Source organism: Oryctolagus cuniculus, chromosome 12 (genome assembly GCF_051225735.1).
Source record: "Oryctolagus cuniculus isolate XC-2025 breed Fujian yellow rabbit chromosome 12, ASM5122573v1, whole genome shotgun sequence".
Lineage (NCBI taxonomy): Eukaryota > Metazoa > Chordata > Mammalia > Lagomorpha > Leporidae > Oryctolagus > Oryctolagus cuniculus.
In genome coordinates, this window is record NC_142878.1 from 29,053,660 (window position 1) to 29,081,607 (window position 27,948).

The 27,948-nt window shown below is 36.2% G+C and overlaps 1 protein-coding gene across 5 annotated transcripts in view; it reads left to right on the plus strand.

The window, feature by feature from the left end:
• The window catches only part of MDGA2 (MAM domain containing glycosylphosphatidylinositol anchor 2), an 891,422-nt gene that overhangs the window by 783,959 nt on the left and 79,515 nt on the right, over nt 1-27,948 (plus strand). For all 5 annotated transcript variants that reach the window (XM_008269620.5, XM_089309284.1, XM_089309285.1 and 2 more), the window contains one exon: nt 7,819-7,967. In XM_008269620.5, the coding sequence (XP_008267842.3) occupies nt 7,819-7,967 (149 nt within the window). The remainder of the gene's footprint in view (nt 1-7,818; nt 7,968-27,948) is intronic.

The window sequence follows — 27,948 nt, forward strand, 5'->3', positions numbered from 1 at the left end:
ATCAAAGAATATTTATACTGGAATAATGTTGTATAAAAATAAAACTAGAGTATGAGAGCCCAAGAATATTTTCTTGGAATGCTTGCTGAAATAAGATAAATGCCTGAAGTAAAACAAAGAAAAAATATGTATTATGAAATCTTTCTCTGTTCAACCAGCAGATGTCCCATTAGTCTGTCAAAGCCTAAAATTATTGATATTATTGTGCACTTCTTACAAATGAGTATATCGACATAAATTATGATTGGCTCTGAAATTAGACAAAAAAATTAAGTTTGTGTGTTTGCTTAGTTTTTAGATTTATTTCTCAGTTGAAATCAGGAAATGTGTTTGTTTTCTAAGATTTTTCCAAAGAAGTTTGCTCTGGGACATAAGCAAGCATATCTATTTTTAACTACAGCTATTCAAAATTATTTGTGATCCATTATTATTTTTTACTAATCAATAACATGAGTAATTATCTAAAGTTATTTAACATGTAATTATAAGGTAATGTAGTTATTCAGCTATAAAAGTAGTCAAAATTTTTAAATTTTTTTTTATTTTGAAATTTAGAATTACAGAGAAAGAAAGAAAGAGATTTTTCCATCTGTTGTTTATTCACACCAAATAGTCCCAACAGCCGGGGCTGTGCCAGGCCAAAGTCAAGAGCCTAGAACTCCCTCTAGGTCTCCTACATGAGTGGTAGGATCTCAAGCAGGTGGGACACCTTTTGCTGCTTTCCCAGGCACTTTGGCAGGTAGATGGATAGAAATGGAATAGCCTGAACTCAAACTGGTGCTTATATGGGATGCTGACGTTGCAGACAGCAGCTTAACCCACTGAACCATAAGGTTTGCTCCTAATTTTTTAAAATTTCTTGAGTTATTGTATTTGATTACTAATATATAATTTTTATTACTAATATATAATTTTTATTACTAATATATAATTTTCTATATTGTCATCACTGTCTCTAGTCTATCCTAAATTTCTTTGTATGACATTGGAATGATATCTAAAGTTTTTCTAATCCAGTGTTCCATGAAAATTTATTACATATGATTTAACCAGTGAAAATTGCAACCATTACAGAAGACGGTATAGAGATTCCTCAGAGATCTGAAAATAGGTCTCCCATATAACCCACCCATCATACTCCTGGGACTTTACCTAAAAGAAAAGAAATCAGAATATAAAAGAGTTATTTGTATACCCATAATTATAATAGCTCAATTCACAATAGCGAAGATATGGAATCCACACAGATGTCCTTCAGCTGATGACAGGATAAGAAGATGTGGTATATACACAAATAGAATACTACTCAGCCATAAAAAAGAATGGGATCTTGTCTTTTGCAACAAAATGTATGCAAGTGGAGATCATTATGCTTAGTGAAATAAATCAGTACCAGAAAGACAAATATCATGTCCTTTCTCTGATGTGTGGTAGACACATAGAATGCAAAGAAAAAAAAAAGTAGTGTATAAGAATGAAACAGGCATCTTCAGATTCGCTTATTATTTACAGCCCTGTCTATATTCCTATGGAACAGTGGCCTTTCTACTTTATTGTTAGTGATGCATTAAGTCTGTGATTATAAAGTGAACTGAAAGTATGTTATCTCAAAAAGTAAAGGAAAAAAAAAAGGAAGGAGAGATGATTGAGAGATGAAGGGAAGTATGATTATCCAGCATTGTATCTATGAAATGCATGAAATCTATCCTGTGTATATTAATAATATTTTTAAAAATTAAAAAGTAGGAAATTGCATTAGCAAGAGGAACCATTAAACCAAGAAAATGGTCCCCTACTTGGTGGGGTAGAAATGAGAGCAGGGAAGATACGACAGGTTTTCCACTTTCCGATTGTTCCATACGAATGTTGCAATCAGTAGGATTTATGTTAATGTTCAGTAGTGCTGGAAGATTCCATATTTAATTCCCTGTTCTTATCTGTTTTAAAGATAGTTGAAATAAAAAAATAAGAAAAATATAGCATTTTAAAAATGCATTGAATAGCCTTTCTAATAATCTGCAATTAAATATAAAAATAATGATGGAATTTTAAAGTAATTGATCTATTTAGAATATTTAAATGAGGATTAGATTGGAACTTATCTTTTTTCACTGCTTGAAAATAACTCTTGATGAACAAATTCATATTATTTACCAGGTCACAAGGATCCTTTTAAAACCTCAAGATCAAACAATTTCAATAAACTTAAAAGTATTAATTTAAATCAACAATCTTCCTAGAATTATAACAATTTGCATTGATTACTTGAAGCAGATCCACCCCCCTCTCTGCCAGCAGTCAACTAAGTGTCAAATATTCTAGAATATGGAAATACCCAGAATAGGATTTCTTTTCATAATTCTATCCCACTTTGTCACAATCCCTTTATCTGACCTTCCTTAGTCTTGCCCTACAGAGCTTGGCTGTTGGATCATGTCTGCTGCTCTCAGAGATTGATGAAAACCCAAAAGATAGATGATTCTTACGCTAGAATTAATTTTTTAGTCTTTTGTTATGCAGACTTGGAGGTGATTTCAGATCCTTTAAAGCATTTCAAAATGTGTTGCCTGCATTCCTTCATCTGAATAACCCAAGATATTTATAAATTATGTGGTTTCCTGGGCTAGCCTTAAAATGAATTCATACTTAAATATAATTTGGAGCAACATTTTTCTTCATAGTAAATATAAGCCCTTTCAAAACAAATACTTAATACAAAATTGTAATATAATTTGTAATTGCTAGTTCCTCCATTTTTTAACCATATGTCATTTAAAATAGGGTATTAAATTCGATTTGATGTTAGGCATGCATTTCAGAGCACTGTGCAGTCAAGACTGAAAGATTCCTTCATGGCTATCTCGGAGACAGTGACTTTGAAATAGCTGAATGGCTATTTAGGATATTGACTAAAACACCTTGTGGGGAGCAATTCGGACTAGACTAAGTTACTGGAATTAAGACTTATTCTATGCATCTGCTCTCCCACAATATGGCGCTGAGAAGGGAGAAACAACTTCTACGCAGCTGCCTCTCGCCAATTTGATTGACTGAGCTGCAGGAGCTGATCCTGCTCCTGATTGGAGGAGAGCAGTGTACTCGGCATGTGGGTAGCAGAGTTGGGATTGGTGGAAGAGGACTATAAAGGAGGAGAGAGACAACAGGCACCAGGAAAATCTAAGGGGAACACCTGAGGAACATCTGAGCAGCCCCCGAGAGAGCCGGCCGGCGGTGTGCCGCTCCCCCGCGGAAGTGGGGAATGTGGCCAGGGGGAACTGCCCTTCCACGGAGGTGGAAGGGACGGTAGCCAACCCGGGAAGAACCAGCAGCAAACCCGGGGAGGGCCAAGCAGACAAAAGAACAGCACAGGGTCCTGTGTCGTTCCTCCACGAAGACGGGGAGCGACATAATGGTGCCGTGACTCGGATATGAAGCCTAGGCAGGGTTTAGTGTCGCTCCTCCACGAAGACGGGGAGCGACACACCTCTCCTGAAAGGAAATTCAGAGTCTAGTAGGGTAGGCAGTTCTGTATTTAGAGACCATTGATAGGACATTTCAAAGTCAAACTTTGTATTTGTTTAATAAAAATCATTGATGTGTATTTTGTTATAGATCTTTGAACATTTAGTCTGATTTTCTTTATTATCACATGTTATCAACTCAAAAAAACCTCCATGTATCCACCTTTAACAGATACTTCCTATCTGTGCTACATAGCCATTGGTTGTGCATCTATTCTGTCCCTGTTTTGCTTTGAATGTTTCCTTGCTTCTATTTTTGCAATAATAGACATTCAATTTCTCTATAATCACTGGCTTAATCACCACTAACATAATGTTCAAGAAGTAGAATCTAGAAAGACCACTGTTCCACCAAAATATAGACGAGGCCTATAAACAATTATCAGACTGTAAGATGTCAATTTCACCCTTAGATATTCAGGGTTTTTGGTTTTCTTTTGACTCTGTATAAACTACCACATATCAGAAAAAAACATATCTTTTTCAGGGGAGAGATCTGTCTTATTTCACTAAGCATAATGGTCTATAGTTACATTCATTGTGTTGTAAAATCAGAATTTCATTCTATTTTATGGCTGTGTCAAATCATGTATATATACCATATTTTATTTAAATATCAGTTGATTGATATCTGGGTTGATTCTGTATCTTAGCTATTTCGAATATAGCTATTATAAGTATATTGGTACAGACACCTCTTTCATATGCTTGCTTATTTAATTTCCTTTGGGTAAATTCTCAGGAGTGGGATGGCTGGGTCATATTGGAGATCTGTTTAAAGATTTCTGACAAATCTCCATACTATCTTCCATAATGGTTGTAATAGATTATATTTCCATCAACAGCACATTAGGGTACCTTTTTTGCCACACCTTTGCCAGCATTTTTTTATTTTTTGGATGATAGCTACTCTAACTGGGGTGAGCCTCAAGATGGTTTTTATTTGCATTTCCCACATGACTAGTGACCCTGAGCAACTTTTCATGTGTCTGTTGGCCATTTGTATTTCATCTTTTGAAAAATTACTGATCAAATCCTTAGCCCACTTCTTAACTGCATTGTTTGTTTTGTTGTTGAGTTTCTTGAGCTCCTTATATACTCTAAGTATTAATCCTTATCAGATGCATTCTGCAAATATTTTCTCCCATTCTGTCTGTTGCCTCTTAACTTTGTTGAGTGTTTCCTTTGCTGTACACAAGCTTCTTAGCTTGATGTAAATCCATTTGTTTATTTTGCTGTTACTGCTTGACCTTCTGGGGTCTTTTCCAAGAAGTCTCTGCTTATGCCAATGTCTTGCAGCATTTCACTTGTATTTTCCTCTAGTACTTTGATGGCTTCAGATCATAGGTTTAGAACTTTGATCCATCGTTATTTGGTTTTGTATAGGATAGTTGAGGAGTCTTTGTTTCATACTTATGCATGCAGAGATCCAATTTTCCCCACACCACTTGTTGAGGAGATCATTCTTTCTCCAGGGAGTGATTTTATCTCATTTGTCAAAGCTTAGTTATAGAAGCATGGATTAATTTCTGGGGCTTTTATTCTGTTTTATTGTTCAGCACGCCTGTTTGTCTGCCAATACCAACCAGGCTGTTTTGAATATAACAGCTCTGTAGTATGTCTTTGAATATGGCATTGGATATTTCCAACTTTTTTGATTTTTTAAAATTGCTTCAGCTACTCAGGTTCTCTTATGTTTCCATATGAACTTTAGGATTTTTTTTTCTATATCTGACAAGAATGTTATTGGTATTTTCATTGGAATCCCATTGAATCTTTAAATTTCTTTGAATAGTATGGATAATTTTGATATTATTCTTCCATTCCACAAACATGAAAGATTTTTTCCATTTTTAGGTTATTTCTTCTATTTCTTTCTTAATGCTTTATAATTTTTATTGTTTAGATCTTTCACATTCTTGGTTAAATTTCTTCAAAGATATTTTAATTTTTTGTAGCTGTTGTTAATGGGTGTGATCTTAAAAGTTCTTTCTCAGCCATGGCATTCAGGAACTTTGATTTTTTTTTTTTTTTTTTTGACAGGCAGAGTTAGACAGTGAGAGAGAGACAGAGAGAAAGTTCTTCCTTTTTCCGTTGGTTCACCCCCCAAGTGGCTGCTACGGCCGGCGTGTTGCAGCTGGCGCTCTGTGCCAATCCAATGCCAGGAGCCAGGTGCTTCTCCTGGTCTCCCATGCGGGTGCAGGGCCCAAGCACTTGCACCATCCTGCACTGCCTTCCCGGGCCACAGCAGAGAGCTGGACTGGAAGAGGAGCAACCGGGACACAATCCGGCGCCCTGACCGGAACTAGAACCCAGTGTGCCGGCGCCACAGGCGGAGGATTAGCCTAGTGAGCCGCGGTGCCAGCCAAAGGAACCTTGATTTTTGATATAAGTTGTCAAAAATACTTTGGGCAATGATTCCTCCATTTAGTGTAGTGGTTACCTCTCAAGTAGGCTGTGTTCTTAGCTATTGTGAACATGAAATAGTGCTATAGTAAGTAAAAATACTATGTAAAATGGAAGAAGAAATATAATATGAATATAATGGCTCTTCTCGATATTTCTGTGTGAGATTCTTCATATTAGTACTAATCCATTTTCAATTCAACTGAATTAATATTCAAATAACATTTAAATTTTTATTTGCTTTAGAGTTGTGGAGAGATGCCTACAATGGCCTGTCCTAAGCCAGGCTGAAATTGAAAACCAGGGATTCAATTTGGGTCACCCATGTGGGAGGCAGGAACCATCTACTTGAGCCATAACTGCTGCCTTTAAGTGTTTATATTAACAGGAGGCAGGGGCCAGGAGCCAGAAGTCATACTCATGCCCATGTACTGTTTCATGGGATGCAGCATCTTAAACGTGTCTTATCAGCTAGCTCAAAGGCTTGCCCTGGTTTTTCATTATTTATTTGTTTTTAAATAGTTTTGGTCATTCACCCCTGTGCGCTTCTCTTGATCCACACTTTTGGTTTTCTTCCTTTTCCCTGGTTGTTTTATCTCACGTCTTTGTGTGATTTTTATCTCTTCCCATGACTCCAACTATGGCTTGCCCAGTGATCAGATTTTCTTGGTCTACTCAAACTCTCTATAGTATCTCTTCTGTCTCATGGCTTTTGATTTAAATTCTAATTGTAAACGTGTGCTTTGCAAGATGATGGCTCTAGTTCTTTTTTTAAATTTTATTTTTTTAAATAATTTATTTAAGAGATGAGGAGTCAGAGAAAGAATGAGACAGTCTTTCATCTGCTAGTTCATTCCCCAAATGTCCACAACAGATGAGGTTAGGCAAAGCTAAAGCCAGAAGCCTAGAACTCCATTCTGGACTCCATGTAGGGTAGCAGAAGTCCAAGTGCTTGGCCCATCTTCCACTGCTTTCCCAAGCACATTAGCAGGCAGCCGATGGGAAGTGGAGCATTCCAGACTCAAACTAGCACTCATATGGGATTATGGTGTCACAAGCAGCAGCCCAACACATTGCACCACAACACCAGGCCTAGATCCAGCTCTGATCTTTCCTTTAGTCCAGGATACTTATATCCTATTGTATGCTTCATGTTTCAATATGGTTCACTTAAAATTTTCAAAAAATGACTTCCTGATCTTCTCCTCCAAACTTTGATCCTCCCCTAGCTTTCTATTTTTTTTTTTTAATGGAAATTACATTCCTCCAGTTGCTCAGAACAGAAAGCTTGGAGTCATTTCTCAGTCTTGACTGCTCACAGTGCTTATCCATTCTTTCTTTTTTTTTTTTTTTTTTTTTTTTTTTTGCCAGGTGGAGTTAGACAGTGAGAGAGATTGACAGAGAGAGAGAGAGTTATAGACAGTGAGAGAGAGAGAGAGACAAAGAGAAAGGTCTTCCTTCCATTGGTTCACTCCCCTAATGGCCACTACAGCCAGCGCTGCATGATCCAAAGCCAGGAACCAGGTGCTTCTCCTGGTCTCCCTAGCAGGTGCAGGGCCCAAGCACTTCAGCCATCCTCCGCTGCCCTCCCAGGCCACAGCAGAGAGCTGGACTGGAAGAGAAGCAACTGGGACTAGAACCCGGCACCCCAACAAGGACTAGAACCCGGGGTGCCGGCGCCGCAGGCAGAGGATTAGCCAAGTGAGCCACGGTGCCGGCCCACTTATCTATTCTTATATCTGCTCTCAAAAGTATATATAAAATTGACTAGATTTTAATAATGTGGCTTTTTTTAGTAGTTTAGTAGAGGGAGATGAAAGGGTCAAAGGAAATATGCACTATTGAACTGCAGTATGTCATCACTCACATTGAAGCACCCCTCTATTTTCAGGAAAGGCATATGCTCCAGAATTCTACTATGATACCTACAATCCAGTGTGGCAGAACAGACACCGTGTTTATTCCTACAGCCTTCAGTGGACACAAATGAATCCCGACGCCGTGGATCGGATTGTTGCGTACCGATTGGGTATTAGGCAGGTAAGAAATTTAATTGCCATCTTTTATTTTTCCTTTGTAACCCTTGTGCAGACTTTGTTACTACAATTTTTCTAACCTTTTTTCATGAATTTCAGGATGTATTTTCCTTTATCAGAGATAATATCTTGTTGTGTAAACTGCTCTGAATTACATACAAATTTTTTAAGTTGATTTACATACTTTCCCCTATGACAGCAGACATATTAAAGCAACATTATTGGAGGTCTCTGAAATCCTTCCGTACTAGATATGCTGGAGAAATTGTATGCTACAAATGCCAGGAACTTATTTAAGATGTGCCCTACTTAACCATATTCATTAATCATTTGTTTCCAGAGGAGCTGTACATTTTAAATATTATTTTTGAAGCATGCAAGAAATACAGAGAATGCATTGAAAGTTAATTTAATAGATCTGACAAAGAATATGCTTTAGTAAAATATGAAGAAATAATAAAGTATGGTATTTTCCCTGTGCACTACATGAAAACGTGTATCTTTTTCAAATGAGCTACTGTTAAGCTCATTTGGCCTTTGCGGGTATAAGTAATATTTTTTCAAATTTAAATGTAGATCTTTACGTTGTTTCTTGTTAGGTAGTATCCGAGGAACTGTTTCAGCCTAACACAATGTTTTTCAAGATATATTTGAATAGCACCTGGTCAGTTAGCTCTTCCTCCCAATTGTATATCATCTGCAGATTTGCAAAGTGTACATTCTATTTGTATAACTAAATCCTAGAAATAACATTTTGATTTGGAACAGAAGAAAAGAAAAAATTTGTTTGATAAAAGACTGGTAAACTTCTAGCAACCGATTCAGCAGTTCTGTCTTTAAGCCATTGTTTCTCTATAGTGCTCACCATGACTTAATAAAAGAATTTGTCAGACAACCTCTCAAATTAAGATAGATTGGAACTTGAATTTGTCCTCCTTATTAGTTAATGGTCTTAAAAATGTAAGAGATCCCTCCTGGTGGAAACATACTGCTACTTGTTAATGACTGATAGCTTGCATGAATGCTCACAGCAGATCTCAGTGGACCATTCTGAAAATTTGCACTTGTCCTTGGGTAAATTTATGTAAATCCTAAAGCCACATCAAAGTTGATTGTTCTACCTGTTCTAATTTGATCATTTTTATTGGCATGGAAGATAAAAGTGACAGCAAAAGTGGTTAGTAGTTTTCACTCTGACAAGTGGGATATGACTATATTTTTCTTTTCTTAACACAGCCATTGTTTTCTTTTTTTTTTCAGTTTTGCATCATTTGTTTTCTGAGAGCTTACTTTTTTATTAATTAATTATTTAAGTAATACAGATTTCATAAGTACAACTTTAGGAATATAGTTATTTGCACCATACCCACCTCCCACCCCACCCCTGCCAGTCCCATTCTCCATTAAGAATTATTTTAATTTAACTTTGTACACAGAATACCAACTTTATACTAAGTAAAGATTTCAACAATTTGCATACACATGCACCCTCCCCCCAAAAAAAATCTGTTTGAGAACTAGTTTTACTGGTAGTCTCATAATCCAGCTCTTTGAAGACAGAGGTCCTGCATGGGGAGTTAGTGCTGTGACTGATGTTGTTAATTTAACAATTAACACTGTGTGACATCAGTGGCCACCCGAGGCTGTTGACATGAGCTCCCTAGGAAGCCGTTTGAGTCCACAAACTCTGTCAGTACTTAGACAAGGCCATAAGCAAAGTGGAAGTTCTCTCCTCCCTTCAGAGAAAAGTACATCTTTCTTTGCTACAGTGATTGTTCTTAAATTTTCATGTTAGAAACTTCTCAAGGAATTCTTCTCTTTTATTTTTCTTAGTTCCCTACCACATTATTTGGTTATCCATTTTCATCTATCTATCTATCTATCTCCAAGAGTAATTGGTATTTGTAAAATTAAGCTGCTTTCTTTAGATGTCATTTACTATTTTCTGGTTATGGGTTCATTTGCAATGAGAGTCAGAATTTTACGTTTAGTTTCTATTTTCTTCCTCAGCCATATTTTCACAGTCTCTGGGTAACTGACCATGCCAATCTGAAGGGCTGCTGGCTTTATGACTTACATGCACGTGGTTTTTTTTTTTCATTTCCAAAACTCTCTCAGAATCTTGAATCAATGAACTTTGAATATAATCAACAAAACAGTTTAAATAAACTGTATTATAATGTGGACTCTACAACATAAGTTTTAAAAGAAATGACATTTCTCTAATCACTGCTATTTATGTTTTTGGTTATAAGATGAAATTTTCTTCCAGGAATTATTAACTCACAGTATATATTTTATTGATTCTGGAGTCTTAATGTTCATGCTATATTTACATTTTAATCCCATAGATCTAACTAATTTCTTTAATCTTCAAAATACCTAGGTCATTTAGTATAAAATATCTTCCTTTTAATATCAAATATGGCCTTCAGAACACAATATTTCATTGTATTTTTGAAGATTTGGGGAAAAATTTGATTCTTTAAGACTAATGACAAATTCAATCCTAAAAACTCTATAATTTGTTTTTAATTTATAAACATTTAGAAACTTCATTACCTATTCTTAAATAAGATTATAAAATTATTGCTGTTATTAAACCCATTATGGATAGAGTTGGTAAAATGAAAAACAGCATTCCTTGTAGTTTTCTAATAGTGTTAACTGACTTTTTATTAAAATATATGATCAGTACTTAACTGTGATGTGGAACAGTGTCTTTAAATTTTACCATTGCCCAATATACTTCAAGTAAAATACTTCACAGTATCTAGAGTAAAGCACTGGAACTCTGGAATAACTACTTTAAGAAGCTTTAAAAGGAGAAATATATCATGGGAAGCCAAAATACTAATTTGCAGAAAAAAACTTTTCTTAAAGTCTTAATGTTCTTAAGTTATACTTTTCAGGCTCAGCTAAGCAATTGTTTAATTTCCTTAGACAGCTACTACTCTCCAATTACTTGCTTCATTTGTTGCTTAATAGGAAAGAGAAAAGAGTTATTTGAATGTTTGCCTCAGATGGTATCTAAGGAATTAAGAAACCAGCAAAATTATTTCTAACTTGTATATACTAACCAACATAAACATCATTAGAATCCACTGGCAATAGAGACAATTACAGTTTTTAATAAGAGATTTTACAGTTTTATACACTTTTTTTCATATTTTGCCATACAGATTTACAATGAGTGTGACATTTTGATGATCATTTTAGAAAGTAAGATATGTCATTGCTTAGAGTGCTTTAGTTGCCCCACTCCTCCCTTCTTAAACCATAGTATATTATAGTGCTTAGAGTTATCATATGTATTTCCTCACCCATTCAATCAATGAAACTTTAATTAATCATATGGTATTTAAAAATGAAGAATTGTCTTAAATGTCCTATTAAAATAAATGTTATAATAGAAGTATATACAAAGTGCCACAGAATCAAGTTTGGGAGCAGCTACTACTGCCCGGTAGCGGGTTACAGCATCACTAACATAGACTTTGTTAGTTTTATAGGTTTATTTCCAAATTTTCTACTCAAGTGGTAATCATTAATAATCACTAACAAAGAAATCAGTCCTCAAAATATAAATTGTTTTATAATTATTCTATTGTCTTATATGATTCATTCTGGTCTTCAGACATGTTTTTGCCAATTGAGTAATTGAGTTACTGCATATTCCTCTTTCTGGTTAAGCATTTTTTGAAGCTGTTTTAGTAAATAATTTGTGCTTACTGTTATTTAGTGAAAGCACAATATTGTAATACTTCATAGTAAATAAAAAATTATAGATTTCTTATAGATAACAATGTATGTAATAATTGTGGTTATTGTGGTTTCTAAGTACTCAATATGTTTATAAAAAATCAAAATTTGCAGAGTTTGCAAGATTGTGAGGAATGACTTTTTATACTTAAACTACTGGTATGAAAAAGTATTAGTATTGCAGTACATTGTATAGATGCCGAAAGAGAATGGAAGATAAAAATGAAAATGGAATACCATATGTGCTTGACTCAAGCCAATTAGACTTTGTCGAGAGAGATGTTTGAGGGACTGTTTGACATGGGCTTTTTAATTCTAGTGCAGGACATCTATAGATTTGATCAATAATCTGAATTGTTTTGAATAGTTTTAAATCATCATCAGTATCTTTGTAGAACTCTAAAATCTACATCCACTCACCAGACATGCAGCAGCCCATCACTGACACCAGCAAAGGGTAAAATTTTTAAAAACAATTATTTTAAATTTTATTTATTTGAAACGCAAAGGAACATAAAAAGATAGACATACAGAAACAGAGAGAGACTGATTTCTCCCATCTCTGTGCTACTCGTTTAACGTCCCTAGTTCCTTGGAATTGGGGCAGGCTGAAGCCAGAAGCTGGGAGCTCTATGCAGGGTTCCTCTGTGCGTGGCAGGTCCTCAAGCGCTTGGCTCATCACCTCTGACCTCCCAGGGAACACATTAGCAAGCAGCTGGGATGGAGAGTCAGGACTGTCAGGACTCAAAATCAGGCACTTATATAGGAGATGTGGGCATTCCAGGGGCATCTTACCTGCTGTGCCTGAAAGCACTTGCTACTTCCTGCAAAGCATAGAACTAGGGGCGGGGCAGTTCTCCTTGAATTCTTGGGCTCCCTAGGGAGGTAAGGATAAGGGATCTGGTGGATTGAAGTTAGGGTTGGGGGCTGCATACTCGGCTCAGGTAAGAGTTTCAGATTGTTCCAGTACTTGGGGTCTTCCTTTCTTTAGTAAGTGATAGCACAGGTTTTAGGGCATTGTCATTGTTGCAAAGTGGGATTTACTCAGGACAGTATTTACTTTTTACCCAAGGTCTGGGTATCCTGGAAAAAAAAAAAAAACCACCGAGGAAAAACTAAACATTTACCTGAAGAGGATATAAATGATCACAATCTGAGTTTACTTAGTTGATTTTAGTAAAAGGCTGATATTTCAGAGACATTAAGCTAAAGGAAGGAGATGGGGAGATTGTGAGAGACTAGGTTCTAACAATATGTAGCATTTATATCAAGGGCACTATACAGGGACTTGGTTTCACTATGACATTTTCTTTTTTTATGCAAATTTATTTATAAAAAGAAAACAGATTTCATGTATTTCAAAGATATAGGTTTACAACATAATATTTTGCATCCTTCTGCCTTTCTTATTTTTCTTTCAGTTTTTGCAGTAACTTTAAATTTACTTTAAAGTCACAAGGTTAGTCCTCCACTAAAGAATTATAAAGTGGAAAGTTCAAAAAACTACTGTTCCTTAGCAACAGAGACAAGGGCTGTAAACAATAATCAGATCTCAAAATGTCACTCTCACATGCATTACATTTTTTTGCCAAAGATCAGAATAAAAGTATTATTTATCTTTTGGGGATTGGCTTATTTCACTAAGCATAATCATCTCCAGTTACATCCATTTTGTTGCAAAAGACAGGATTTCATTCTTTTTATGGCTGAGTAGTTTGCACATATATAGTATATATATATATATATATGCATCATATTTTCTTTAATCGTCAGTTGATGTATGTCGGGTTGATTCCATATCTTACCTACTTTAACTTGAGCTGCTGTAGACATGGGGCTAGTGATCCTGAGCATCTTTTCACGTGTCTGTTGACCATTTGTATTTCATCCTTTGAATAATGCACGTTCATATCCTTAGCCCATTTCTTAACTGGATTATTTGTTTTGTTGTTGTTGAATTTCATGAGCCCCTTATATATTTTGGATATTAATCCTTTATCAGATGCATTGTCCTCATTGCTTTGCCTCTTAGCTTGATGTAATCCTATTTGTATTTTTTTTTATTGCTTGTGCTTTTGAGGTCTTATCCAAGAAGTCCTTTCCTGTTCCAGTATCTTGCAATGTTTTAATTGTATTCCTCTAGTAATGTGATGTATTCACATCTTACATTTAGATTCTTGATCCACTGAAAGTCGATTTTTTCAGAGAGTATAAAGGAGGGATCTTGTTTCACACCTCAGTATGCCAATTTTCCCAACACAGTTTGTGGAGAGACTATCATTTCTCCATGGAGTGATTTTGTTTGTTTTTCAAAGATTAGTTGGTTGTAAATATGTGGATTAATTTCTAATCTATTCTATTGGTCCACATGTCTGCTTTTATGTCAGTACCATGCTGTATTGATTAGAACTGCCATGTAGTATATCTGTGAAACCTCCAACTTTTTTTTTTTTTTTTTTTTTTTTTTTAATTTTTTGACCGGCAGAGTGGACAGTGAGAGAGAGAGACAGAGAGAAAGGTCTTCCTTTGCCGTTGGTTCACCCTCCAATGGCCGCCGCGGCCGGCGCGCTGCGGCCGGCGCACCGCGCTGATCCAATGGCAGGAGCCAGGAGCCAGGTGCCCTTCCTGGTCTCCCACGGGGTGCAGGGCCCAAGCACCTGGGCCATCCTCCACTGCACTCCCTGGCCACAGCAGAGAGCTGGCCTGGAAGAGGGGCAACCGGGACAGAATCCGGCGCCCCGACCGGGACTAGAACCCGCTGTGCCGGCGCCGCTAGGTGGAGGATTAGCCTAGTGAGCCGCGGCGCCGGCCCTCCAACTTTGTTTTTATCGCTTAAGATTGCTTTAGCTATTCAATGTCTGTTGTGTTTCCTTATGAATTTTAGGATTTTTTTTTCTGCCTCTGAGAAGAATGTCCTTGGTATTTTGATGGTATCAGATTGAATCTGTAAATTGCCTTAAGTATATGGACATTTTGATAATATTAATTTTTCCAGTCCATGAACATGAAAATATTTCCTTATTTTTATCTTCTATTTCTTTCTTTAATGTTTTATAATTTTCTCTTTTTTCTAGATTTATTTATTTATTTGAAAATCAGATATATAGACAGAGAGAGAGAGATAGATAGATCTTCTGTCTGCTGGTCCACTCTCCAAATAGCTACAGTAGCCAAGGCTGGGCCAGGCCAGGCCAGGCCAAAGCCAGGAGCGAGGAGCTTCCTCCAGGTCTCCCTCATGGGCCATCTTCTGCTGCCTTTCACAGGCCATTGTCAGGGAGCTGGTTCAGAAGCAGAGCAGACAGACACAAACTGGCGCTGATATGGGATGCCAACTTTATCAGCTTTGCCACCTTGCTGACCCTGTAATTTCATTGTAGAAAATCTTTCACTTCCTTGGTCAAAATATCCAAAGATATTTAACTATTTTCAAAGCTTTTGTGAATTGGAATAATTTTACAAGTTCTTTCTCAGCAATGCTTTGTTTGTGTATACAAATACTACTGATTGTCATGTGTTTATTTTACATCCTACAACTTTGTCAAACTCTCTTATGATTTCCAATAATCTCTTAATAAATTCTTTTGGTTCCCCTATGTATAATATCATGTCGTCTGGATAAAGGGACAATTTGACTTCCTCCTTTCTCATTTGTATCCCTTTAATTTCTTATTTCTTTCTTGCCTAATGGTTCTGGATAAAACATACAAAACTGTACTGAGTATTGATGGTAAGAGTGGGCATCCTTGTCTGGTTCTGGAGCTTGGTGGAAATGATTTCAACTTTTGCCCACTGGATATGGTGTTTGCTGTGAGTTCGTCATATATCACCTTGATTTTATTGAGTTATCTTCCCTCTATACTGAATGTGCTTAAGTTTTTATCATGAAAGGATGTTGTGTTTTATCAAATGATCCCTCTGTATCTATTAAGATAATCATATGGTTTTTATTCTTACATTTGTTAATGTAATGTATCATGTTTATCAATTTGAGTATACAAAACCATCCCTGCAGCCCAGCGAAAACTCACTTGGTCCAGGTGGATGATCTTTTTGATTTGTTGCTGGATTCCATTTGATAGTATTTTGTTGAGGATTATTGAATCTATGCTAATCAGAGATATTGGTCTGTAGTTCTTGTTCCTTGTTGTATCATTTTCTGATTTTGGATTTAAGGTGATTCTGGGCTCATAAATGGTGTTGGGGGCGGTTCTCTCCTTTTCAATTGTTTTGAATATATGAAGAATTAGGATTAGTTTTTTCTTTAAAAGTTTAGTAGAACTTGGTAGTGAAGCCACCCAGTGCTGGGCTTTTCTTTGTTGGAAGAGTCTTAATTACTGATTCAATCTCTGTCTTTGTTATTGGTCTACTTAGACATTCTATGTCTTCTGCTTCAATTTTAGTAAATTGTATGTGTCCAGAAATCTGTGTTTCTTATAGATTTTCCAGTTTTACATGTAGCTGTTTATAGTAATTCCTGATAATTCTTTTTATTTCTGTAGTATTCATTGTAACAACTCCTTTTTTATCTCTGATTTTATTAGTTTGAATCATCTTCCATTTTTTTGTTTTTTCTTGTGCCAATGGTTTATAAATATTCTTTTTGTTTCTAAAGAACCAGCTCTTCATTTCAGTGATCTTTTATATCATTTTTATTTCAGTATTATTTATTTCTTTTCTAATTTTTATTGTATCTTTCCTCCTCCTAATTTGGGGTTTATTTGTTCTTGTGTTACTAGGTTATTGAGATGCGTTGTTAGGTCATTTATTTTATGCTTTCCAATTACTTGATGCAGGTACTAATTGCTATAAACTTTCCTCTTACCAATGTTTTTACTGTATCCCATAAGTTTTTATATGTTGGTTTGTCATCTTCATTCATTTCTGTGAATATTTTTTTATTTTCCTTTTGATTTCTTCTATGAACTCTGCTTATTTGGGATCATGTTCTTCAATCTTCATGTGTTTGCATATTTTTCAGGGTTTTATTTGGAAAAAAATATTTGTTTATTTGAAAGGCAGAGTTAGAGAGAGAGAGAAAGAGAGAGAGAGAGAGAGAATGAATCTCTAAGTTCCATCCACTGGTACACTTCCCAAATGACCACTATGGCCAAGGATGGGCGGTCCAGGCCAAAGCCAGGTTCCAGGAACTTCATCCAGATCTCCCACATGGATGCAAGCACCCAAATGCTTGGGCCATTTTCTACTGCTTTCCCTGGCACATAAATAGGGAGCTGAATTGAAAGTGGAGCAGCCAAAATTGGAACTGGCTCCCATTTGGGATGCCAGCATTGTAGGCTGCGTAAACATCTATGCCACAATGCTGGCTCCACAAGTTTCTGAAGTTGTTAATTTCCAGCTTCTTCCTTTGTGGTCAGTAAAGATAATGATATGATTTTAGGTGTTTTTTTTTTTTTTTTTTTTTTTCTGAGACGACTTTTGTGGCCTAGCACATGGTCTGTCCTGGAGAAAGTTCCATGCACTCATGAAAAGATGTGCTTCTTTGTCTCTTTTAATAGTTTTGTCTTAAAGTCTATTTTGTCTGATACCAGGATGGATACACGGCAACTCCTGTTCATTTCTATTTCTATTTCCACAGAATATCTTTTTCCATTCTTTCTCTTTTATTCTGTGTTTATCTTTGTTGGTGAGGTGTGTTTCTTATAGGCGCATATAGATCTTGTTTTTTAATCCACTCAGCCAGTCTGAGTCTTGTAACTGGAGAATTGAGGCCATTTACATTCAATTTTATTATTGATAAGTAATGACAGGGTCTTGCCACTTTTCTGTAAATATTCCTGTTGTTTGTTCTGGATTTCCTTTGTATTTTTACTGGCCAGTTGGTAACAATTCTTTCACTTTCTGTTTTGGAAGGCTTTTATTTCACATTTTTTAAAAAAACTTTTATTTAGTAAATATAAATTTCCAAAGTACAGTTTATGGATTACAATGGCTTTTTCCCCCCATAACTTCTCTCCCACCTGCAACCCTCCCATCTCCCGCTCCCTCTCCCATTCCATTCACATCAAGATTCATTTTCAATTATCTTTATATACAGAAGATCAATTTAGTATATATTAAGTAAAGATTTCACCAGTTTGCACCCACACAGAACATAAAGTGTAAAATACTCTTTCAGTGCTAATTATAGCATTAATTCACATTGGACAACGCATTATGGACAGATATCCTACATGAGGAGTAAGTGCACAGTGACTCCTGTTGTTGACTTAACAAATTGACACTCTTGTTTATGGCGTCAGTAATCACCCTAGGCTCTTGTCATGAGTTGCCAAGGCTATGGAAGCCTTTTGAGTTCACTGACATTGATCTTATTCCGACAAGGTCATAGTCAAAGTGGAAGTTCTCTCCTCCCTTCAGAGAAAGGTACCTCCTTCTTTGATGGCCTGTTCTTTCTAATGGGATCTCACTCGCAGAGATCTTTCATTTTGGTCCTCATTTTTTTTTGCCAGAGTGTCTTGGCTTTCCATGCCTAGAATACTCTCAGGGACTTTTCAGCCAGATCCCAGTGCCTTAAGGGCTGATTCTGAGGCCAGAATGCTATTTAGGACATCTGCCATTCTATGAGTCTGCTGTGTCTCCTGCTTCCCATGATGGATCATTCTCTCCCTTTTTGATTCTATCAGTTAGTATTAGCAGACACTAGACTTGTTTGTGTGATCCCTTTGTCTCTTAGACCTATCAGTGTGAGCAACTGTGAACTGAAATTGATCACTTGGACTAGTGAGATGGCATTGGTACATGCCACCTTGATGGGATTGTATTGGAATCCCCTGGCACATTTCTAACTTCACCATTTGGGGCAAGTCCGATTGAGCATGTCCCAAATTGTACATCTCCTCCCTCTCTTATTCCCACTCTCATATTTAACAGGGATCACTTTTCAGTTAAATTTAAACACCTAAGAAATATTGTGTGTTAATTACAGAGTTCAACCAATAGTATTAAGTAGAACAAAAAAAATACTAAAAGGGATAAAGTATTAAATTGTACATCAACAGTCAGGACAAGCACACTCATTTTTAATGAGAGCTTTGCTAGGTAAAGTATTCTGGCTTGGTGGTTTTTTTTCTTTCCAAACCTATTGGGTTTGTGATAAGGAATCAACTTTCAATGTAATTAGATAGCCTTTTATGGTAATCTAGTGTATTTCTTTCACACATTTTAGGATGTTTTCTTTATGTTTTACTTTTGGAGGGTTTACTATAATGTGTGTTGGTGAAGATCTTTTCTGATTATGTCTATTAGGGACTCCATATGCTTCCTGTACTTGGATATCCATGTCTTTCTCCATATTAGGGAAATTTTCTGCTATTATTTCCCTAAGTCTTCTAAGCCATTATTTATTTCCATACCTTCAGGACATCCTGTTGCCTATATTTGGTTGTTTGATGGCATCCCAAAAATCTAGAACACCATTTTTGTTTTTTTTCTAAATTTTTCTTCTTGTCTGACATATTCCAGAGATTTGTCTTCTAGCTCAAAAATTCTTTCTCTGATTCACCAAATCTGTTGTTACAACTTTCCACTGTATTTTTATTTGACATATTGAATTGTTAATTTTAATATGTCTGTTTGATGTTTCAATAATATCTCTTTCTCCTGGCAGAATTTCTCATTGATGTCATGTATGGATTTCTTTAACTTATAATATTTTTTTCTGTGTTTTGAGTAATCTTATGATAATTCTTTTGAATTCCCTTTCATGCATTTCCTCAATCTACTCATCTTCACATCTAATACTGAAGTGCTGTGTTTCTTTGAGGAAGACATATTGTCTTCTTTGTACATGTTTCTTGTATTTATTTCTACTTTTATTTTTACTCATCTGTGGAAACATTTGTTGGTTTTCTCTCTGAGAGCTTTGTCCTTTGAAATGTGCCTCTATTGCTTAGTGGACTGTTTGCTCCCTCAGTGGATATCCGTAAATGTATTTTGTGGGGTAAGGGAGGTCCAGCCAGAGCTTGCGGGTGGGACAGGAGTACAGAGTAGCACCCAGATTGGGTGTGGTAGGTCTCCTTTATTGTTAATATGTTGAAGGGTATGATCAAGCTGGCTGGCCTGGTCATAGCTGCAGCCACTCTTTGCCATAGTAAACAGACTACCTAGGGTTAGCCCACAGTGTCTATGCATCCTACCCTCTCAGGCTCATAACACACAAAGGATCTTTGTGATGTTTAGTGTAAGCACAGAGCCCTCCACAATGATATTCCTTAACATTCAGGGAATGCTGAGCTTCTGGAGCCAGACACAGTGATTTCCAAAAGACCCATCACACAGTAACAGGGAGCAGGAATCTTCCTTCTGCCCTGCAAACCAGTGCATCCATGGAAACAGCCATGCAATTCCCAGAGCCAGTCACCTGCCTGAAGTATTGGTCAGTGCTGTGCCCTGGAAAGCTGAGTCCAGGGCTTTGGTGGGGTTGGAGGGGAATAACTTGTTCCCCCTTTATTAGGTTAGATGGCCACCTGCCCTGCCCCCCACCACTACCACCAGCACTTTAGGCTGGACTCAAAGTCAGTGGGGGCCACAAGTTCTTCTTCAGACAATATCGCCAGTGACACTTGGGCTGCTGCAGGTTCCTCTCACCTCACTCCCAGAATATGGTCCCCACCAGCCCTCGACTACAGGAATGACGGGCAGGATACAGTCCCCACAGCTCCACAGTCTCTCTTCTTTCTGTACCCTCCCCTGAAAACGTCTCTCCACCTGTTTCCTGGGAATCTGGTTCCTCCCCTATTCTCGTACATTCCTGTGGTCAAGGTCAGCAAGTATTTTCTTAAACAGCCATATCTCAATATGAGATTTTCTAATGATTAATCTGATAATACTGTATAGATTATATTGATAACATAACAGAGAAAAAGAACACCATTGGGTATATGTTTGAAATAAGTAGCAATGATTTAGATTAAGGTAATGAAGGGAAAGAGGAAGAACAATTGAGCTAATAAATTATTGAAATGGACAAAACTACAATAGTGATGTAAATTTGAGAAAAATTTCTGAAAAGAACAATGACTTAATGTTATCTGTCATTCACTGCAATGTTTTTAATGAATGTTCTGAAAAATATCAAATGTATAGAGATGAGATAAAGAAACAGGATACATATAGGAGACATATAGAATGAACATTTTGCAAATGTTCTCTTTGGCTCTAAAAAAGAAATAAGCCATAAGTTCCTTTAATCAAAAGTGAAATTACCTTGATCTTCCATGTGACAGCCCCTGCACGTGTCTGGTTCATTTCTGTAACCACTAACTTTGCAGTATATCTATTGTGACAAATAAATATGTGGTAACTATATGGTAAATAAATGTGCAGCAAATGAGTGATATATAGACCTCCACTACAATATAAGGGTTCCTTGTCTTGGAAAATTCCAAGTTCTCTTTGAAGAATTTGTCTGAGTCTGTGGCCCAACAGATCTTGCTCTGTTTAACAATATGGCTTGGGAAAACTAATTAGAATTTTTCTTCTCTTTTTGACCCGGGATGTGGTAGATATTGAACAACTCTGAAGAGGTTTTTGTTATGAAATTTTATCAAATTACTGGCATAAATATAGTCTAAATCGAAGTTGGCAAGTGTGCTTGCATTTTCAAATTTATGCTTCTTAAAAATGATTAATAGAAGGAGATGAAATAAACAATGGTACCCTAGTTAGGACAAATTAGAACTTGGGTGAACACTTCCTGTTGAGTAAAGAAAGTTACGGTAGAGTAGTCATGAGAACTGAGATTACCAAATATGTAGAGATATAAATTTACCATATGAATGCAGCAGTGATAGAATTTCCAGTAAAGGGAAGGAAGTGAGAGGTGGAAGAATCTGATGCATTAATGGGAGTTAATGGAAGAGTCTGTGAATGTGTGTGGTATGGGGAGTTAAAACACTTAAAATTTCAAGATATTAGATGCCAACCAGGGCTGGCGCTGTGGCACAGTAGGTTAATCCTCTGCCTGCAGCACCAGTATCCCATATGGGTGCCGGTTCTAGTCCCGGCTGCTCCTCTTCTAATCCAGCTCTCTGTTGTGGCCTGGGAAAGCAGTAGAAAGTGGCCCAAGTGCTTGACCCCTGCACCCGCATGGTAGACCGGGAAGAAGCACCTGGCTCCTGGCTTTGGATCAGCTCAGCTCTGACCATTGCCGCCATTGGGGAGTGAACCAGCAGACAGAAGACCTTTCTCTGTTTCTCCCTCTGTCTGCAACTCTATCTCTGAAATAAATGAATAAAATCTTTAAAAAAATATTAGATGCCAACCAATTGGTGTTACTTTTAAAATTTCAGTTAAGGAGAGGATAACAAAAATTGTAGATGGATTTAGTATTATTCCCAGGTTAACTGATGGCAAACCTAATTAAATTGACCTGGGTTATCTTGATTGTCCAATTGTGTCAATATTTTATTAAAGAAAGGGTTACTTACATATGTATTTTCTTGGACAAAAGAACAGTTCTTAAGTATCTAAACTGTTTCCTTTATAGATTACAAGTACATTATTATTATGAATTCCAAGACTTTGATCCAAGTCAAATAAACTGTTCAATAAACCAGTGTATAACTAGGTATGTAGAATTCAATAGAAAATAGTCATTCATTTAACATTTAAGTTTATATTTCTAAAAACCACCTGTGTAATGCTGATAGAGCTAGTTTAGGTTCATATTTTGAGAACCACTGTTTTATTTCATCACACTAAAATTAAAGATGGAGATCTGATCACATTTCCATATTTTGACTTTTTAACATATTCGCATTCTTATATAATCTGAATATGAAAACTAACTCTATAAATAGTGTCAAAGACAGTGCTTTAGATATGGTATTCAAAAATCATTTGTGAGAACAAATTAATTTGAAATTTGCATATTACATTGGTAATTATAGATTACTCACTAGAAATTCCACTCTTTGTTATGCTTTGGATGAATGCTTTTCCAGGGTCAAAGATTATTACAACATCAAGCCTCAAAGTTCACGTGGTGGAATCAGCACTATTCCAAATGCAAATATATTCATCGATTTTCTTGAGGGTGTACACAGTTCTTTAGGCTTATGATTTTTAGACTTCTAAGAAACCTACTAATGAAATATTATCAGTTACTTAATCATGATACACAGAAACTAAAACCTGCATTTGGTAGTTTTCTGATGACAAAGTCCTACTAAGCCATACGAAGGCATGCAGCTGGAAAGGAGTAGGTGGCATCAAAACTCTTCCTACGAGGTCATCTAAATAATTGTTGCTAGATTGTTCTGAATTGATCATCTTTTTCAATATTGTCTCAATTTTAATTATAAATTATTGTTAGTTTAGGTTTAACTTTTCCACTTTGTTCTTTAAAATTTCTTACATTATCCTTAAGTGTAAAGCTACACATTCTCTTACACTATTTTTATACCAAAACCCTAACACTTTTCAGCAGTTAAAATATTTAACTAAAATGGTTAGAACAATGTTGATCATTGAATAATAAATGTTGAACATGAAAGATTTCAGTAAAATTGTATGATTAGTGCTTTACAATTGCTTAATAATGGCTTGCTGTATTTTCTAAGGTTAGTTCTTTGTTTTGAAAAATTTCGAACAAGAAATGCAAAACCTTTTATACTACATAAGTTGCTTCAGTGTATTTCAAACTTTGAAAGTTTTTTCTGGAAAGACATAAATGAGTTTCAAAATCTGAAGGTAACATTTCTAATGTCCTTGGCATTACCTGTTTTTAATAACTGTGCTTAAAGGACATTTCAATATAATATAGATCACTAATAAAATTCTGTCTAATTTGTATCATCTTCTTGGTTTTTGAGGAAATAATCTTCAACGGGTTAAGTTATGCACCCACATTTTGCAAAGCGAGGTTACTGGGAGATTATATCAACATTGCTTGTCTAATTTTAGCAGCATTCTGCTTAAGCTTTATACTTCAGTGTTACATACATAACTGTGATTCTTGGAATTATGGTATATAAAGTGATGGGATTTGGTTGGAGATGAGGCTAGAGAGGCAGCTAAGAGTCATATTGTGAAGATCTATATCTGTCTACTAAGCTGTTGTGTTTACCTCTACAAATGAATGTTATAAATTAAAAAATTAGTTCAAGAATAGAAGTTTTACTTTTCCATAAATACATAAGGTTTGATAATATAGGGGTAGGCTTTATTTTAATAAAATGCTTACATATGTTCTCTATTTCATGTCCATTTATAAGAAAGTCAAAAATAGAAAATCAGAACTCATACATGTAATCAGCAAATGATGTACTTAAACATTTCACTTGATGAAGGAATAGTGGTAGGTGAGTGGGAGGATGGTTCTTATATGCGGAGAGTTTAAACTGTGAAAACAGTCAAGCAGGCTATGACAATATAGTATAACAGGTATCATGTTAGGTGTGCACATAAAGTATTGTAGAAGTATGAAGGGAAACCTCAGATCACTGTGGGAAGTCAGGAATGCTGACAGAGGAAATGCTAGATGCAGCCTGAAGGATGCATAGAATTAACATGTGCTGGACACAGATACCATAAAATTCTGGAAAACTGGAAATAGTGTAGTATATCCGGATCACAGTTAGAAAAAAATGAAAGAGATCAAGTTGGAGATCTGAAAGACACAGGTCCTGAAGGCTCTTATGAAATGTTTCAAAGAAATTAAGCTATACCATGAGAAGTGGGGAGACATTGAAAATGTCAAAATAGGGAGTCCATTCATCATTATTGTTGTATAAAATTAATAGGAAACAGGTTAAAGCCAGTTGTATTTTTTTAATGAAATGTAACTACCCAAATCAATGATGTTGCCTTGGGAACTGGTGAAAAATATATGTAGCAAATCTGTTGGATCTGATGATTAAATGGAGGTAAGAAGTACAAGAAGCAAGAAGACAGGTATGGGGACAGTATTTGCTACCTACGGGCTTGTTGTCTTTAAAGACTCCTATGTGAAAACATATTATTTGCTGTCTCATTTCTACAAGTTTAGAATAGAGTCTTGAATATGATTGTTCATATTTAATAGAGAAATGAATTGTTATTGAGATGGGTGTTAGGCACAAGTTTAATGGAATATATTCAATGAAATATAAAATGAATTTAAAAGATAATCTGCAGGAAGCTTGAAGTCATAGTATACAATTGCTTTAACATACTTATGTATACATGCAACATTTTGTTTTGTGTTCCAACAATCTATTTAAACATTACACTGAAGAACTGTATACATAGCAAGGAATGAATGTGACTGTACATATAAAAGATATAAAAGAGTTTTTTGCTCAGTGAGCACACTCATAACCAACACCCAAATTAAGAACAAAACACTACTCATACCAAAAGAGTTACCACTATTCCCCTTCTCCATTTTGTTGTTAAAACAATTTATTTAAGGTATACAAATTTCATGTGTACAGATTTAGGAACATAGTGATACTTCCCACACTTACCTCCCTACCACCACCCATACTCCCAGCCTTCCTACTCCCTCCTCTCCTAATCTCTCTCAATTTTTACAGTGATCCATTTTCAATTTACTTTATACTCATAAGATTAACCCTACACTAAGTAAAAGTTTCAACAATAGTAAAAATGGGAAAAAACACTGTTCAGGGCTGTAAACAATAATTAAAACTCAAAATATCAGTTTCACTCCTATATATTACATTTTTGTTACTCTATTAACGCAGAACAGGGAAATATATGGTATTTGTCTTTTTTGGACTAGCTTATTTCACTAAGTGTATCAGTTTTCAGTTGCATCCATTTTGTTGCAAAAGGCAGGATTTCATTTTTTATGGCTGAGTAGTATTCTACATAGTCTGTCTATCTGTCTATCTATTTTATAATTTCTTTATCTTATCTTCAATTGATGGACATCTGGGTTGATTCCATATCTTAGCTATTGTAAATTGAATTGGAATAAACATGGGAGTACAGATCACTCTTCCATATGCTGATTTCATTTTATTTGGGTAAATTCACAAGAGTTGGATGGCTGGGTCATATGGTACGTCTGTATTCAGATTTCTGAGGTGTTTACATACTATCTTACACAGTGGCTCCACCAGTTTACATTCCTACCAAGAGTGGATTAGGATACCTTATTCCACACATCCTTGCTAGCGTTTTTTGTTTTTTGTTTCTGTAAGAGAGCCATTCTAACTGGGGTGAATTGAAACCTCATTTTGGTTTGATTTGTTTTTCTGTGATGGTTAGTGATCCTGAGCATTTTTTCATGTGTCTGTTGGCTGTTTCAATTTCTTCTTTTGAAAAATCCCTGTTCAAGACCTTTACCCATTTCTTAACTAAATTGTTTCTTTTGTTGTTTTCTTTTCTTCCAGAAATCTTTTTATTTAAGGTATACAAACTTCATGCATTTCATAAATAGAAATTTAGAAACATAGTGATCCTTCCCACCCTACCTGCACTCCCACTCTTCTTCCTTCTCCCTCTCCTATTCCCATTCTTATTTTTTACTAAGTTGTATTTTCAATTCGCTTTATACATGTAAGATTAACTCTATACTAAGTTAAGAGTTCAACAAAAGTAAGAGAAAAGAACTGTTACTCAACAGTAGAGACAAAGGCTAAGTCATCGCATCTCAAAGTGTCATTTTCATTTCTGTAGATTACCTTTTAGTGTGCTCTATTAGTTACCACAGATCAGTGAGAACACATGGTATTTGTCCTTTTTGGGACTGGCTTATTTCAATAAGTATAATGTTCCCAGTTGCATCCATTTTGTTGCAAATGACAGGATTTCATTTTTGTTTGTTTATTGCTATGTTGTTGAGTTTCTTGAGCTCTTTATAGATCCTGGATTTCAATCCTTTATCAGTTTCATGGAGTGTTCCTTTTGCAACACAGAAGTTTCTCAGCTGGATGTAATCCCATTTGTCTTATTTTTGAATTGATTACCTATGCTTCTGTGTCGTTTTCAAGAAGCCTTTGCCTATGCCAATGTCTTGCAGTTTCCCCAATTTTCTCCTCTAGTAATTTGATGGTATCAGGTCATAGATTTATATCCTTGATACATATTGAGTTGATTTTTGTATACGGTGTAAGGAGGGGGTCTTGTTACACTTCTGCATGCAGAGATCCAATTTTGTGTATATATACTATATTTTTACTCATTCATCAGTTGTTGTATATCAAGGTTGGGTCCTTATGTCTGCTACTGGGAATTCAGTTGCTGTACACATAGGTTTGCAGGTATACCTTTCATAGGTTAATTTCATTTCATATATATATATATATATATATATATATATATATATATATAGGAGTGGGATAGCTGGGTCATATGACAGATCCAATTTTAGTTTTATAAGAAATCTCCATACTGTTTTCCATAACGGTCATGCCAATTTTCACTCCCATCAAATACATTAGAATACCTTTTCCCCCATATTCTCTCAAGTACTTGTTATTTTTTGACTTTTGGATATTAGCCATTCTAACTGAAGTGTAATTGTGTCATGGTTTTTATTTGTGTTTCCCTAATAGCTGGTGATCCTGAGCACTTTTAATGTGTCTGTTACCTATTTGTATTTCTTCCCTTGAAAAATGTCTACTGATATCCTTTGCCCGTTTCTTAACTGAATTATTTGTTTTGTTTTTGTGACGTTTCTTGGGCCCGTTATAATTCTATCAATCCTTTATAGGATGCATAGTTTGAAAATATTTTCTTCCATTTTGTCAGTGGCCTGTGGGGGGTGGGTCGGGGATATTGCAGCCAACTGGTTTGTTTGCAGTTCCACCATTTCCAGGTGCTGGTGTGAACAAGCTAATCCACAGCTGAGAGTGAGCACAAGGTACCAGCGCGCTTTACCCACTGAGGCATGCACCATCCAGAGCACCAGCTCACTCTGCAGTGTCTTCTGAGCCGCTGTGAGATCCACCCCTAGTGTTCAGGGCGCTCTGAGTCGCTGCAGTCATACTGGGCAGATGATGGAAAACCAGCCTCGTACTGAGATTCTCTTAGCTCCAAGACCCAGGCCCAGGACTCGCACAGTCACAGGGTGCGGGGGATCAGCTCTCCCTCCTGGAGGTTGCCCTGTCTCTGGAGGCAGTGGGACTTCTGGTATTCCCTGAATTGGAACAGAGCTCTGCAGCTGCTCTACTGCATCCAACCGGGTCCGGTGCTTTGGTGGGAGAATAGGATAGAGGCATTGTGGCTTCCCTATGCAAAACAAAGTGGTT